Source organism: Melospiza georgiana, chromosome 28 (genome assembly GCF_028018845.1).
Source record: "Melospiza georgiana isolate bMelGeo1 chromosome 28, bMelGeo1.pri, whole genome shotgun sequence".
NCBI lineage: Eukaryota > Metazoa > Chordata > Aves > Passeriformes > Passerellidae > Melospiza > Melospiza georgiana.
In genome coordinates this window covers 1,650,458-1,663,955 of record NC_080457.1, presented here as the reverse complement: position 1 = coordinate 1,663,955, position 13,498 = coordinate 1,650,458, and the positions used below count along the sequence as shown (strand labels likewise).

General features: G+C 43.9%; 1 protein-coding gene across 7 annotated transcripts in view; it reads left to right on the top strand.

Annotated features, from left to right (window-relative positions):
- Positions 1-13,498, top strand: part of TANC2 (tetratricopeptide repeat, ankyrin repeat and coiled-coil containing 2) — a 144,091-nt gene that overhangs the window by 63,180 nt on the left and 67,413 nt on the right. For all 7 annotated transcript variants that reach the window (XM_058041839.1, XM_058041840.1, XM_058041838.1 and 4 more), the window contains one exon: positions 11,088-11,236. In XM_058041839.1, the coding sequence (XP_057897822.1) occupies positions 11,088-11,236 (149 nt within the window). The remainder of the gene's footprint in view (positions 1-11,087; positions 11,237-13,498) is intronic.

Sequence of the window (13,498 nt, the reverse complement as noted above, 5' to 3'; positions counted from 1 at the left end):
GTTTTCCAAGGAAATACAACCCCTTTCTTCTGTGCTAGGCTTGCATTAACCCTCTTCTAAAACGTGTGCATCCTGTGAAGATGTAGCACACAGTGCTAAATCCTTGAGCGTTTCCAAGAATAACGGTGTGAGTTGAAAGAGGGAAAGAAATTAGGCTGATGATCTGCCTGGCAATGGAGGGGAGGTGGAGTGGTTTTTAATGTGATCCCTGACAAAAAAATGTAATTAATTATGCACTTGAAAGCAGTTTAAAACACTAAATAGCAAAGAAAAGAGAACATTAGCTACTCTGCAGATATAGGAATAACGATTTCAATTTGAGATGCCGAGAGGTGAAATTTTGCTCGGTATCAAAATGTTTATTTTAAGGCTTCAGGCAAATTTCAGCACATTCCAGGGAGGTGGTTTCCTGAGCAACTGCAGTGCCCCTCATGCTGCTGGGGGGGAAGATTTGCTTGTGACATCTTCAGTGTGAGTCAGTGTGGGGGAGTGACGTGCTCCCGACGTTCCAGTGCTGAGGAGGGAGAAAGAAGATCACAATACCGAGTGGTATCATGGAGGGACATTCTAATACCAAGCACAAATAGTGAAGTTTTAAGCTTGGTGTCATTTCTTTTTTTTTTTTTTTTTTTTTTTTAATTACATTCATTGTATAGAGGAAAGAATGTAGATATTTAAAAATTAATAAATCTTCTAAAATGGATGTAGAATTTGGACCATATTTTTATAGTTGTTGCAACTAAGATGATGGCAAAAAAAAAAAAAGCTGTTCCATGACTTTGAAAAACCCCTTTCTACCAGAATTATCACAGAATAAGCTGTGTTGAAAGGGACCCACAAGGATCATTGAGTCAGATTGTTTCTGTAGGTGTTTTTAGTTGCAGAGGTTGTTCAGGTTTCAGTCCTTGACTTGAAGTGTCCCTGGTGGAGAAGGAGTTGCTTGTCCCTTCCCTGTGTGGGTAATGAGGCCCTGGCACAGGTCTCCCATTTCTCCCTGGAAATGTTCAAGGCCAGGTTGGACAGGGCTTAGAGCAACCTGCTCTAGTGGATGGTGGAGCTGCATGAGCTGAAAGATCTCCTCCAAGCCAGACCATCCTGTGACTCTGTGACATAGCAGAGACTTTATAAGGAAGGTCTTGGAAGGTTTCTGATCCATCTTCCCTCTTGTCTCTGCTCCAGTCCTGCAGACACTGTTCAACAGAGGCGTTTGTGCTTTCCCTCTTGTCAGCCCTGTGAAGTCAGGGAGGCTGGGGCTGCCGCCCTCACATCCATCACTGCTCTTCAAGGAGGATAACGTGGAATAGCAGGAATTGACCTTCAAACCTCTGCTGTTCAACTGTCAAACCTTTTCTGCAGTGATTCTAGTGACTCAGTTTAATGTGTAGGGGTTTTCCCCCACTTTATCACACCTCACTCCTGCCAAGAGGCACTGCTTGCGTGGTAAACTGTCCTGCCTTCTTGGTTCTTAATTGTGGTCACAAGGACATCTTTCTTTGAGCTGCTTTTTGTTTCTCACGGTAGCTAAAACATGTTTTGACTTTTAAGTGCTCAGAAAATCTGTTGGAGATGGATGGTGCTTTCAGGTAATGGCCTTTTGCCTCAGATTAATGTTTGCAGTTGCGTTTTATGTAATTTATTACCTTGGCGTTGTGTTCCAAAGGCTAAGTCTGTTATGACATTATCTTTTAATTTGATTAACTCCTTCTTCAGAAATTTTGGGACACAGATCTTGAGTGTCTGGTTTGCTCGTTGCACATGAGGCTGGCAGGCGTCTGTTTTCATCCCTGATTGAGTTAGGAATCACTGCGGTGCTCCTGCCACAGACAGGGAGGGGAGTGATTTACCATGGCAGCAGCACTTGTGTTCATCTCATCGCTCCTTTTTCTCTCCCTTTGGTTAAAGAATCGTTGAGCTTGACATCTGCTTGCTGCTGCTTCTCTCTTTTTATCGCGTAAAATGTGGATTTTTCATTTTACATTATCCGCGTGTTTCTCCTAAACACAGCAAAATGCTTCTCAGGTCTTAGAAAAATCCCTTTAAGAGGGAATGTGGGAACCAGCAGTACTCTCTGATTTTTCATTGTGAGAATACAGGCACTGAGCCAAAAAAACCCTACAAAACCCCAAACAAATTTAGCCAGCAGGATTCTGGTCCAACCTCTGTCTCATTGAACAGTGATGAACTGGGAGGGGGAAGGAGAGGAAATAATCAAACCAACCGTGATCTGACATACGGTTTTACTGTTGAATCTTGTGCTTGTCCCAGCACTGTCAAGCCCACTGACCTGAAGGGAATGGGAAATCATTGTGATCAGCCCTAATTGCAGAAGAGCCGTAATTTGGCACATTGGTTGCTATGGAAGCAATTGACTTTCCTCATGCTGTTCCTGGGAGGATGCTCTTGGTTCCTTCTGCTAGATCAAGAGATGGAACCAGTTTCAGAATAAACTCGTGTATTACAAAACAAGCCCCGGTCTGGTCTGGAATTCTGGATCAGAGGGAGGAATATTGAAGGCATTGCTGGAGTTTCTGGGTGTGAATCCTTTTGGGATTGGCCACGGACCAGTTGCCATTAGGTGTCATCGAGTTTGCTTGAACTGAAAGCTGCAACTTGGAGAATAGTGGCAGGGTCCTGAGTTTAGGGTTTATTGAATCTTACCAAAGCAGAGTTGTTCAAGACCAGAAACAAAAATAATACTAATCCCATACACTGTTCCCATATATTTTAACTGTTAAATAACTGGAGACAACATGCTTTTCTTGCAGCTTCCTGGTGTAATCTATTAATACCCAACCCTTACAGGGTTTGGGTTCAATCTACCTGGAGGAGAAAAAAAGGGAAAAAAGAGGGGGAAAGGCTGTAAATGATCCAAATTCTGTTTTTGTGATGAGCTGCCCAACTTTAAAGTGTTGTGACTGCTTTTGCAGATGTAACCTGGATGGCTCCTGAGATGTGTTTGGCTTTGGATCCTTCAGTAGCAGCAGCCTAGCACCTCTGGCTGCCCATCCGGACAGATCCCAGGGAATTTAAGGAGTTGTTTTGCCTCAGCAAGCTGCAGTGCTTGCTTTCAACTGATCTGTTGGGAAACAGTAACATTTTTGTGCTAATACTTTGGCGTTTTGAATATTTATAGCTTTCTGCCAGTGAATAAATATGTACATACGCAAACCAATCCTGATGGTTTTGAAACTGTCAGTGTTGGGCCTGTGAGGATCAATGTAAAACCTTTTTTCCTATATCTGAGCAGGTGGGGGGCAGGTTTCTCACTGATGGAGTGACTCTGGCAGAGGAGTTTCCTCTTCTAGCATATTATTTTTGGCAACAGGAGCACTGATGCTCTTGAATCCCAGCATGGTTTGGGTTGGGTGGCGCCTTAAAGATCATCCAGTCCCACCTCCTGATATGGGCAGGGACACCTTTTAGGACAGGTTGCTCCAAGCTCCATTCAGCCTGTTTTTGTCATAAAAATGTAGCTGGAGGAGAGGGGAGAGAAAGAGGAAGTGGTCAGTAATTCTATTTCTTTTTTTCCTACAGTGTTTTGAGATGCTGTTATTTTGTTTCACCTCTTTATGGAGGCAACCCCCTCAGTATTCATTTTACCATTATTGTTAGCTGTAACAACAGAAGAAGGGATGATTACATTTGTAGGAGACTGCTCTGTTCTTTTATAAGCCTGGCTCCCATGTCCCAGTGCCTGCGGATGAAAGTCCTTGAATTTCAGTGATGCTATGGAGAGCTGCCCATAAGTGAAAATATGCAGCGCTCTGAAAGCCACACCATGACTTGTGCTCTCTTGCCAGTTGCTGAGACTTCCTCACCCTCCCCAGGGTTGCAGAACAAGAACTTCTTTATTCTTATCTAGCGTGACTGTTGTTCCCCTGGTGAAACTGGCTTCAGTCGTCAGCATTCCCTCTGTCCCATCTGCTCTGTTCTCCAGGGCAGCACAGCTGCCCTTGGACCCTGAAGAAAGGAGATCAACTTGTGCACAACCTCCTGTACCACGGTAGATTTTCCACCTCATTAAGCAGAATTTTTGACGTTTTATGTCACTAATTATTTAACTCCGAATTGCTTGAAAATAATTACCTTGAGTCCAAACCATGACCATTTTGGCCAGCTGCCAGCTTGAAAGTGCAGCCCTGGTTGTACCAACCTGGCTTCAAATTCCTCCAGTGCCCTGTAACTTACTGCAGGCTCCAAAAATCCTTGTGTTTGGACTGAGACTGTAAGCAGCCTCCCTCCCTGACTCCTGTGCCTGCTGGTTTTGTTTCTCAGAGTGAAATCCCCACTGGCTCTTCCATATGTTCCCATGAGGAACCCCATCCCCGTGGGGAAGCCCTGTCCCACCACATGTGGTCAGCACTTAGAGCAGGTCCCTGCTGCTGTTCTCTGCTCCTGGCTGCTGGCAGAGTCTGCCTGGGGCAGCATTCCTGGGCTCTCTGCACTATTCCCATCTATTCTGGGCATCTGCCTTGCCTGGCAAGAGGAGTTGAGGTGTTATGTGCAGTTACCTGCACGTCTGCCACCTGTATCTGCCCCCTTCAGTAACTTCAGTGGTGTTTCTCCACCTGCGTTTTACAGATGAAATTACAGCTCCTGTTCTGTATAACTTCAGGGCATTGTGAAGACAGAGTGGGTGATTTTATTCTATTTGAGTGTGGTAAGATTTTCATAAATATGCTTTAGAGAAAGAACAAATTTTAAATTGATCTCATCCACATGGACAGTAGTCCTTCTCCAGTCATTGAAGATACACAATTAGCAACAGTCCTAGACATTGATTATGTCAGAAATTAGCCCCCAAAAGAATCAGAGAATAACAGGCTGGGTTGGGCTGAAAGGGACCATTCTACCCACTGCCAAGGGCAGGGAACCTTCCACTAGACCAGTTTTAAGCCCTGTTCAGTCTCACTCGGTATTTTAAAAGCTGGCAACAGTAAATTATTCTATTTCTGTAGCAGTTATTGCATCCAAACAGAACTTTTGAAGTCTTATTCAGGTATGTAATGGTAGGTTTTCAGGATTGTTGTCAGTGTCGTAAATGCAAAGACCATAATTTAGTCAGATTTGCTTTTAATACATTTATCCTGGGAGTATGCTAATAGATCAGATCAGGTAAGGGCAAGGTCTTTGTGCTGTCTTGTCTCTTGCTGGTGACCTCCCACTTAACAGTGGTCCAAGGTGGCAGTAAAATGTCATTTGCCTTACTAAACATTTGGTTCATTTTAATGCTCGTTGTGTTTTGACCTGGCAAAGCTGCTTTGGAAGAAGGAAAGGTGTTTTGTCAAAATCTTCTTCTTCCCTTGAAACTAATGGAAAATATTATGTTATATATGTATGTATATATTTCTGAAAGTCTCCTGCAACTTACTTTGTGCCCCTGTTGGTTGGCCAGTGTTGGCCTTACCACAAACGGAGCAGGGTTTTCAAAATTCTTGTCAGATTTCTATCACCTGATAGAAATAAATGATGTGAAAAATCAGAGGAAGGAATGTGAGAGATTTTGAAGGAGAGTTACTGGAATTAAATAGATGATTTGTGTGGTTATAATGCAACATGCTGGTGAAGGTTAGGATTTTTATTTTTTTTCCTTTCTCTGGTGAAATTTTGTCCCATTTGTTGCTAAGAGACAATAACTACGGATACTTCAGAGAACAAAAGATGTGGCTGGGAAGAGGAGGAGGAGGGAGAAGGATGCAGCTGGCTACTCTTTACCTGAGGGGTTTTCTCTTTAAAAGAGCAGAGATGCTGTGAAAATTGGGCGGTGGGCGCTGGGCTCGGCTCTTGGCATCAGAGGAGAGATGTCGCAGTCAACTTTTATGAAAAATCCTTTCCTTAGGATTTTTCCTCCTGAGAAGTTGAGAGGCCTCAAGAACAACATGTAAACAATGGTTATCTGCTGCTGTGGAATGCAACAGGTGCATATGTGATTGGTCTCATAGAGTTGTTTCTAATTAATGGCCAATCACAGTCAGCTGGCTTGGACTCTCTGTCCAAGACAGAAGCTTTTGTTATCATTCCTTTCTATTCTTAGCCAGCCTTCTGAGGAAACCTTTTCTTCTATTATTTTAGTATAGTTTTAATGTAATATATATCATAAAATCAAGCCTCCTGAAACATGGAGTCAGATCCTCATCTCTTCCCTCATCCAAGAACCCCTGTGAACACGGTCACAGAGGGACAGCCGAGCCGGCCTGCGCTCACTGCCGCGAGGATTCACTGCTTTTATCCTCCCAATTCTTCTCCTACCATGGGTGAGCTTTGCTTGTTAGAGCAGCTGCTGAACTGGGATCTTATTCCACCCACTGTGACTGGAAAGGACCTTCACCATCTCTTGGGATGCCTCGGAGGAAAACCTGCACCCCTTCCCGAAGGGCGCATCTCCCCGGCTGGGGCAGATGCTACAGAGGAACCCGGCTGCTGCTCCCTCAGGCTTTTTCACTACACTCAAACCCAGCACCCCGTGGCTTCAGCACCCTGCTAAGGCTGTGGAGTTGTCTGTTTTTATTCTGTTTGTTTTATTTTGTTTGCCACCCCTGAGGGTGTGCCTGCCTCTGCCTGCCCGCCATTGCTGCTGCTTTCCGTCAGTGGGGAACTTACTGCTTCCGTCCTGGTGTCCTTGATTTGTTAAAGAGCTCAGGAACATTTTTGGGGATCAAAGTGTAATCCTGCTTCCAGGAGATATTCCAGATGCCCAGGCTTGTATTTATGATAATTGGTCTTTTATGGATGGATGGATGGATGGATGGATGTTCATTAATGAGTACCCTCTCATTTCCCCCATTCTTTTTTCTTTGGTCCACAAGGGCCCCCCCTGAGCCTCCTTTTCTCCAGGCTGAGCCCCTTTCCAGCTCCCTGAGCTGCTCCTGGGGCTCCAAAACTGACCCCAGGATTGGAGGTGCAGCAGTACAAAATTTGACATTTTTAGAGATGCATATAGGGCTGTCTTCATAGGGCTGCCTTCATCCCTTAGTAGTTAAATTTTTTAAAATCTCTTCTCGATGTAAACAAGACTAATGAAAAAATCTTCCATTAATTCTGAGATTAGGGGGATATGCAGAAATGGTCAAGGATATTTTCCAAATACAGCTCAAGTGTATCCAGAATAATTTAAAGCAGATGTACATAATAATGGGACAGATTCAGGTCACATGGAGGTAGGGAAGTTGTTAGATAAAACTCTGCAGTTATGTAATTGAAGATCAGGGTCCTAAATGGTATAATTTATTTCTGCCCTTCCATAAGTGCTTGCTTTTGCATGTAGCTATTTTTTTAAATTGCTAATTCAAGAATTTTTGATTTCCTAAAGGTAAATCAATGCTCAGGCAAATTTGGGGATGGGTGCCTCTAAGGCAACTGTTACCCAGTTCTTGTTAGCCACTCACTGAAATAGGTTTCAGCTGGTTTGAAAGTAAAAGTATGGCAATTAAACTAAAAATATTCTATGGACTGCAGATGCATTGTTAATGTGTCCCAGGGGCACTACCCTCCACCATTTATCTAGAATTAGATGAGGGTGGCTATCAAACCAGTCACAGCATTACCAAATAAATCATGAAGAAATTTCATTTGCTTGTAAGCAATTGCAGCTGAAATATGTGGCAACTTTCATATAGGAATTGAAAGGGGGTAACAGAAACACTATTTGAAAATGACAATGTGCAAAAAACATATTGGACGTTTTGAATGTTATGGTTTCTTGAGAAGAGCAAACCTAGTAACTCTGCCGTAAAATGATATATTTGGTTTTCAGGGAATACTCTGAACATTTATGAGCACTTATGAACTCAGTCCTGCTGCATGTGATGCCTACAGAGGTGTTAAGAGTTGACCCCTTCAGAAATCCAAAGGGTATTTCTAGATAAGCCATCTGAGAGAGCTGCCAGGCTCTGTAAAATTGCTCCTAAATGGCCTAAATCAGGTAAATTCCAGGGTGAATTGCAGAGATCTGCTGACGTATTTAAAGTGGGTTGCATTTTTTGAAGGGAGGATCAGAAGTATTAAATTGCTTGACAAGCTCAGGTTGTATTTCTAATTTGCATTTTTGCAGTTCAGTCAAAGAAAAAGTCATTAACTAAAAAAGAGGCAGAAGTAGATGGAAAGTATGGGGGTGTTCACTGCTGGGATCTGCTAAAATTGTTCAGAATAAAGAGAAAAAGGTACCTGTGTGAGCCTTGGATATCTCCACTTGTTGCAGCAGACCTCTCATTAGGGGCAGAATTGAGCCAAGACACAAACTCTCATTTGAGAGTTGAATTATAATGTGGTTGCAGCACCAACTGGATAACACACAGGGGAAGGGAGAAAAAACCAGTTATGCCCTTTCACTGAACTTAGGAAGAGAATATTAGGTCTTACTGTCAGCCCTGAAAGGCAACATACAGATTTTTTTCCATAATTCCCATTCACTTCAGAGCTGTTCTGTCTGTTCTTTGACATTCAGTTAAATGATTCCACTTATTTTTTAAGACTTTAGGAGGGGTTAATCCAGTACAATGGCGCTTTGCTTAAATTCAAAGTTATCTGTACTTTGAAAGCCAGGTTGTAATAAAATAATTTATAGTTTTGTATGAAATCTGGAGGTCTCACAGCTCCACTGCTGTGGTTCAGCTGGTGACACCTTGTACCATGACCCAGCATTTCGCAGGGAAGGAGCATGGAGTCACAAGACAAGGCAGAAGAACTTAAGGTGAAGGAGGTCAGAGTTAAATCAGATACGAGGAAGAAATTATTCCCTGTGAGCCTGGTGAGGTCCTGGCACAGGGTGCCCAGAGCAGCTGTGGCTGCCCCATCCCTGGGAGTGTCCAAGGACAGCTTGGATGTGGCTTGGAGCACCCTGGGACAGTGCAAGATACCCTACCATGGCAGGAGATGGGAATGGATGGGCTTTAAGGTCCTTCCCATGCCAAACCTTTCCATGATCCTGTGAATTACAATCACAAACTGGTTTGGGTTGAAGGGATCTTGAAGATGTTGTGGTTCCAACGCCCTGCTGTTATCAAAGGACGTAATTATTATACTCTATATCTTCTGTGTACCTGTACAGTGACTTGAGGCAAGATTGTAGTTTTCTGTGTTTTACAGGTGAAATCCAGGTTTGTGCCTCTTGGAGATGTTTAAAGGGTAGTTTAATGGAAGCTGGAGGTTAAGGACAAGGTTAAACTCAAGCTCCAGTGAGTGAAGTTTGGCTGGGAGTTGTTCCCAGCACTGAGCCAAAGGAAACTGGCTGTGCCCAGTGCCCTGCAGCTGCCTCACCTGGGCACTCCTAAATCCTCCCAAGTGGGCAATACAGAGGTAGATCCAGCTGTTCCTTTCTGCCCCAGATGTGTAAGTCAGCATAATTAGAATATTTTTGATATCGTGGTTGTAAAGACAGAATATGAATGCACAATAAGCTGTGGAGCCATATCCAGGGAATGGCTTTTACCAAAAAAATCTTCCTTTAAAAATGTAGCATACCTTTTAAAGAAAGAAACAACCTTGGAAATAAAAGTCTCTCTAGTTTTCCTTTTACATAAATGTCTGTGTTCTGGCTCGGGCTCCTAGAGCCAGTAAATGCCCACAGATTGACTGTGGGTGGTCAGCAGTTCCTCAAATTGGGCCATCCGTTTAAATTTGTCTCTCTTAAATCTATCGGATTCACGTCAGCATCGGTTCAGGCAGTACAATGGGGATTCAGTAACTCAGCTTACGTGGATTTACTGTATCATCCATTTTCATAACAGTGAAGCCACGGTGAAGGGACAGCTCCAGATGCTCAGCTCCCAGAGCTGGTGGTGCTTGGAATGCAGTCGTGGTTGCATGGGAGATGCTCCTGGGTTTTTAATTTGCAGTAGTGCAGATGAGACATCCAAAAATTGCTGTAAACTTCTGTGAGCTGTGCTCTGTGAGATTAAATGTGAATTTCTGGAAGCAACTGGCTTAAATTTCCTGAGGTTTTTTACATGTCCCAGGTTCCATGATTTGTGGGTTTCAGTTACAGTTATCAAAAAGCAGTATTTTATTTAAAGTAGCATCCTTTTACTGTTGCAGGCTGAGTGCTGGAGAAGCCCAAACCAGGACAGAGCTAGGAAGTGGAGATGGGCTCTTTTCCAGATTCTACATTATCAGATGAATAATTAACTGTAGACTAATTGCAAATCCTAATTAGTCTCCTATAACTGCACTAAGCACAGTATTACTTGAGTGTAAAGTGGTAAGAACTTGACCTTCAGGCTTTAACCCTGCTGTTGGTGTAAGCAGGAAGGAACTTGACTTTCAGAACCCAAATTACATGTGTGATACTAAAAGTCAAAAACCTCCACAGGTTTTTATTCTTCCTTTTTTGTTATAAAATTAAAAGGGTACAGAAATGCCAGTATATATGCTGGGCCTTTTCCCGGTGTGCATTGCTAGTTAGAAACTCATCTGTGCTGCTTTCCCTGCAGGTGGTGGGAAAAAAGTAGAAAAAATCATTACAAATGTTGTTTTGGCCTGTTTTGCAGACTTGATGGGGAATTTGTGGCATGGCCCATAGGGGGAGTGCAGAAAGTGAGTTCTATTTGGAGAGACTTGATTTCCATATGGCTGTGAGTGTGCTGGGGACAGCAGGTGACAGTGGAAGTTGCATTTCCACAAATGTATTTTCTGTCCTGGTCTTTCCTATTAACTATTCAGTAACACTACTCAGCTCTGCAGCCCATGGAGCACCTTCTAAATGTCTTCTTGTCTTCTCTGTGAGTAACTTCTCTGTGAGAAACAGAGGGAAGAGAGCAAACCAATGCTGGTCCGGAAAATCTTGTTCGCTGGTAGCTCTGGTACTTCTGCTACAGGGACAAGATACCTAGGTGTGCTTCCATGGGAGGTGCTGAAAAAATAATGAGCAGTGAGAGGAGAAGCAACAGTTAACATTGGAGAAAACATACATCTATGGTACATGATGTAAAATAAATAAAATTAATGACCAGCACGGAATGGTAAAACAGACTCGAATAACGTGAATAACCTGAAAACCCGGCTACTGAGGGTACACAGCAGGTACAGGTGCCGTGTCGGTAAGCAGCCAAAAGTGAACCATTCCTGTCTGAACCTGGTTTTCTTGTGTTTAGGTGATACTGAGCAAGAGCTGGGACCCCCTCCATCCGTAGATGAGGCAGCGAACACACTCATGACTCGCCTGGGCTTCCTCCTCGGAGAGAAAGTCACGGAGGTTCAGCCAGGGCCCCAGTACAGCATGGAGGTGCAGGACGAGAACCAGGTATGGCCCCCTGATCCCCTGTGGCATGGCTTGGGATCGCTGTGGCGTTCGGGAGAGGGTGGTTATTGCCTGATTCCGTGGCAACCAGGTGTAACAGTGAAATAATGGTGCTGAGGTAAAGGTTGTGTCTCCTGTCTCGCGGTGAGTCATCCTCGCAGAACAGCAGGCCGCGGTTCAGGGATCAGCCATGTGAGACAGCTTCTGTTGTTTTTCTGTTTCTGCAAATGTAGGAGTGGGCAGTGTTTCTAATCAGATTATAGTGACCAAAATAATCTGTTCTTGCCTGGCATCTTCTCGGTGATATTTCAGAAGTACTTCAGTAGTGTTACATAAAGACTCAGTCTCTGCAGAAGGGAGAGGGAAGTAGTAATAGCCTGATTTTACAGATAGTCATGGTTCTTGCTCATATTTGCCCAACAAGGTGATTTCATGCTTGAAAACAGATAAAGAAGGCAAATCATAAAATCTTTATTGTGACAGAGCTTGTTATACCCCTGGCTGGCTGGAAAGCTTTGGGCTATGATACAGGTTTTGTAGAAACTGCCTGAGCCTGAGTTTCTCCCTCCTTTTCCTCAGGTACCAACAATTAGCAGTTTTGCTGAGAGTGAAAATAGGAGGCCTTTCCTCCCCTACCCCTTCTTGTATTTAAATTGACAGATGGCTAATCCAGTATGTAACAGAAGAGCACAAAACTCATCAACCACTTGCAATTCTCTGTTCTTTTAATTGCCATTGGGTGACTCTGCATGAGTCACTCAGATGTTTAACATAAATGTAATTCAGAGAACTTGAATTCCTTAAAAAGAGAGTCAGTGAGAAATGGCCTGTCGTCAGCACAGAACAGATGCAGACCTGTTGGAGCAAGTCCAGAGGAGGCCACGGAGTTGGTCCAAGTGTGCTGGAGCCTCTCTGCTCTGGAGCCAGGCTGGGAGAGCTGGGAATGCTCAGACTGGAGAACAGAAGGCTCCAGGGAGAATTTAGAGCCCCCTCCAGTGCCTAAAGGGGCTCCAGGAGAGCTGGACAAAGGCCTGGAGTGACGTGAATGGCTCCCACTGCCAGAGGGCAGGGTTAGACGGGATATTGGGAAGGAATTCCTCTGTATGAGGGTGGGCAGGCCCTGGCACAGGGTGCCCAGAGAAGCTGTAGCTGCCTATGGATCCCTGGCAGTGTCCCAGGGCCAGGTTGGGTTGACTGACTGACACAAGACATTTTTGATCTCCTGCATGAGCTAGTTTGATTGAGAGCCAAGAAATGGGATTTCGTAAAGTTTCTGCCTTTAACACGTATGTTACACTTATAAGACTTCCCATTCAATTTCTTAAAGCAAGATGTGGATTTAAAATGGACTGTTCTATACATTGGGCTAGAAAATGTCCTTTTAACAGGCGCCTATTTCAACTGAATACTTCAAAGCCAAGCAGAGCTTTCTACTATAAATGGTTCCTTTTGTTGTTACCTTTTGACAGAAATTAAAATCCAATCTTTTTTTCTAAAGCCAGAGATGTCTTTGGAGAATAAATAAAAGAAAAAATCTAAAGAGAAATAGCAGACTTGTCCTCTAAACTAGATTGGTATCTTGGGCTGTGTGCTAATTTTTGCATGAAAAAGTTTTTTCCAGGGCCTTTGAATGCTGTTCATGTTCAGGAGAAGATAAAGAGAGGCTGGTTCCTCAATTACCAAGTTAATTTTTTCCTTCCTTTGTAAGTGTCTCCTGATGTCAGCACTTGCCTTGAATCCTGGAATACTCAAGGTTGGAGTTGACCTCGTGAGGTCAACCCATCCATGCACGCCAGAAGTAGGGCTGGATTCAGGGGGGGACTGTGGTTCTCAGGCTCATCCAAGCATGGTTTGAAAATCTCCACTGATGGAGATCAGTGGGCTCTCCTATCAGCCTCTCTTGGGGCTCACCAACTTTAAGTGTGAAGAATCTTCTACCTGGTAGAAAAATGTCCTGGATGGAAGCTGCGACTGCTGCTCCCTGTCCTTTCCCTTTGGAGCGTGGTTGTGTCTTCTCTCCAGGCCCTGCAGATGGTGGAAGGGTGCAGCTCTCTATCCTTGGATCCAGTGTACCTTTGTCCTTTCTGTAGGCTGAACGAATCTTCTCCATCAGCCTCTGCACCTCAGCCCCAGCCATCTCACATTTTTGGGGCTTTCTTCTGACTCTGCCATCTCCCACTGGCTGTGTCAGCAAACAATTCCTGTCCAAGCTAAAGCTGCTGCTGAATTGCACCTAATTTGGTAAAACCTCTCCAAATCTCCATC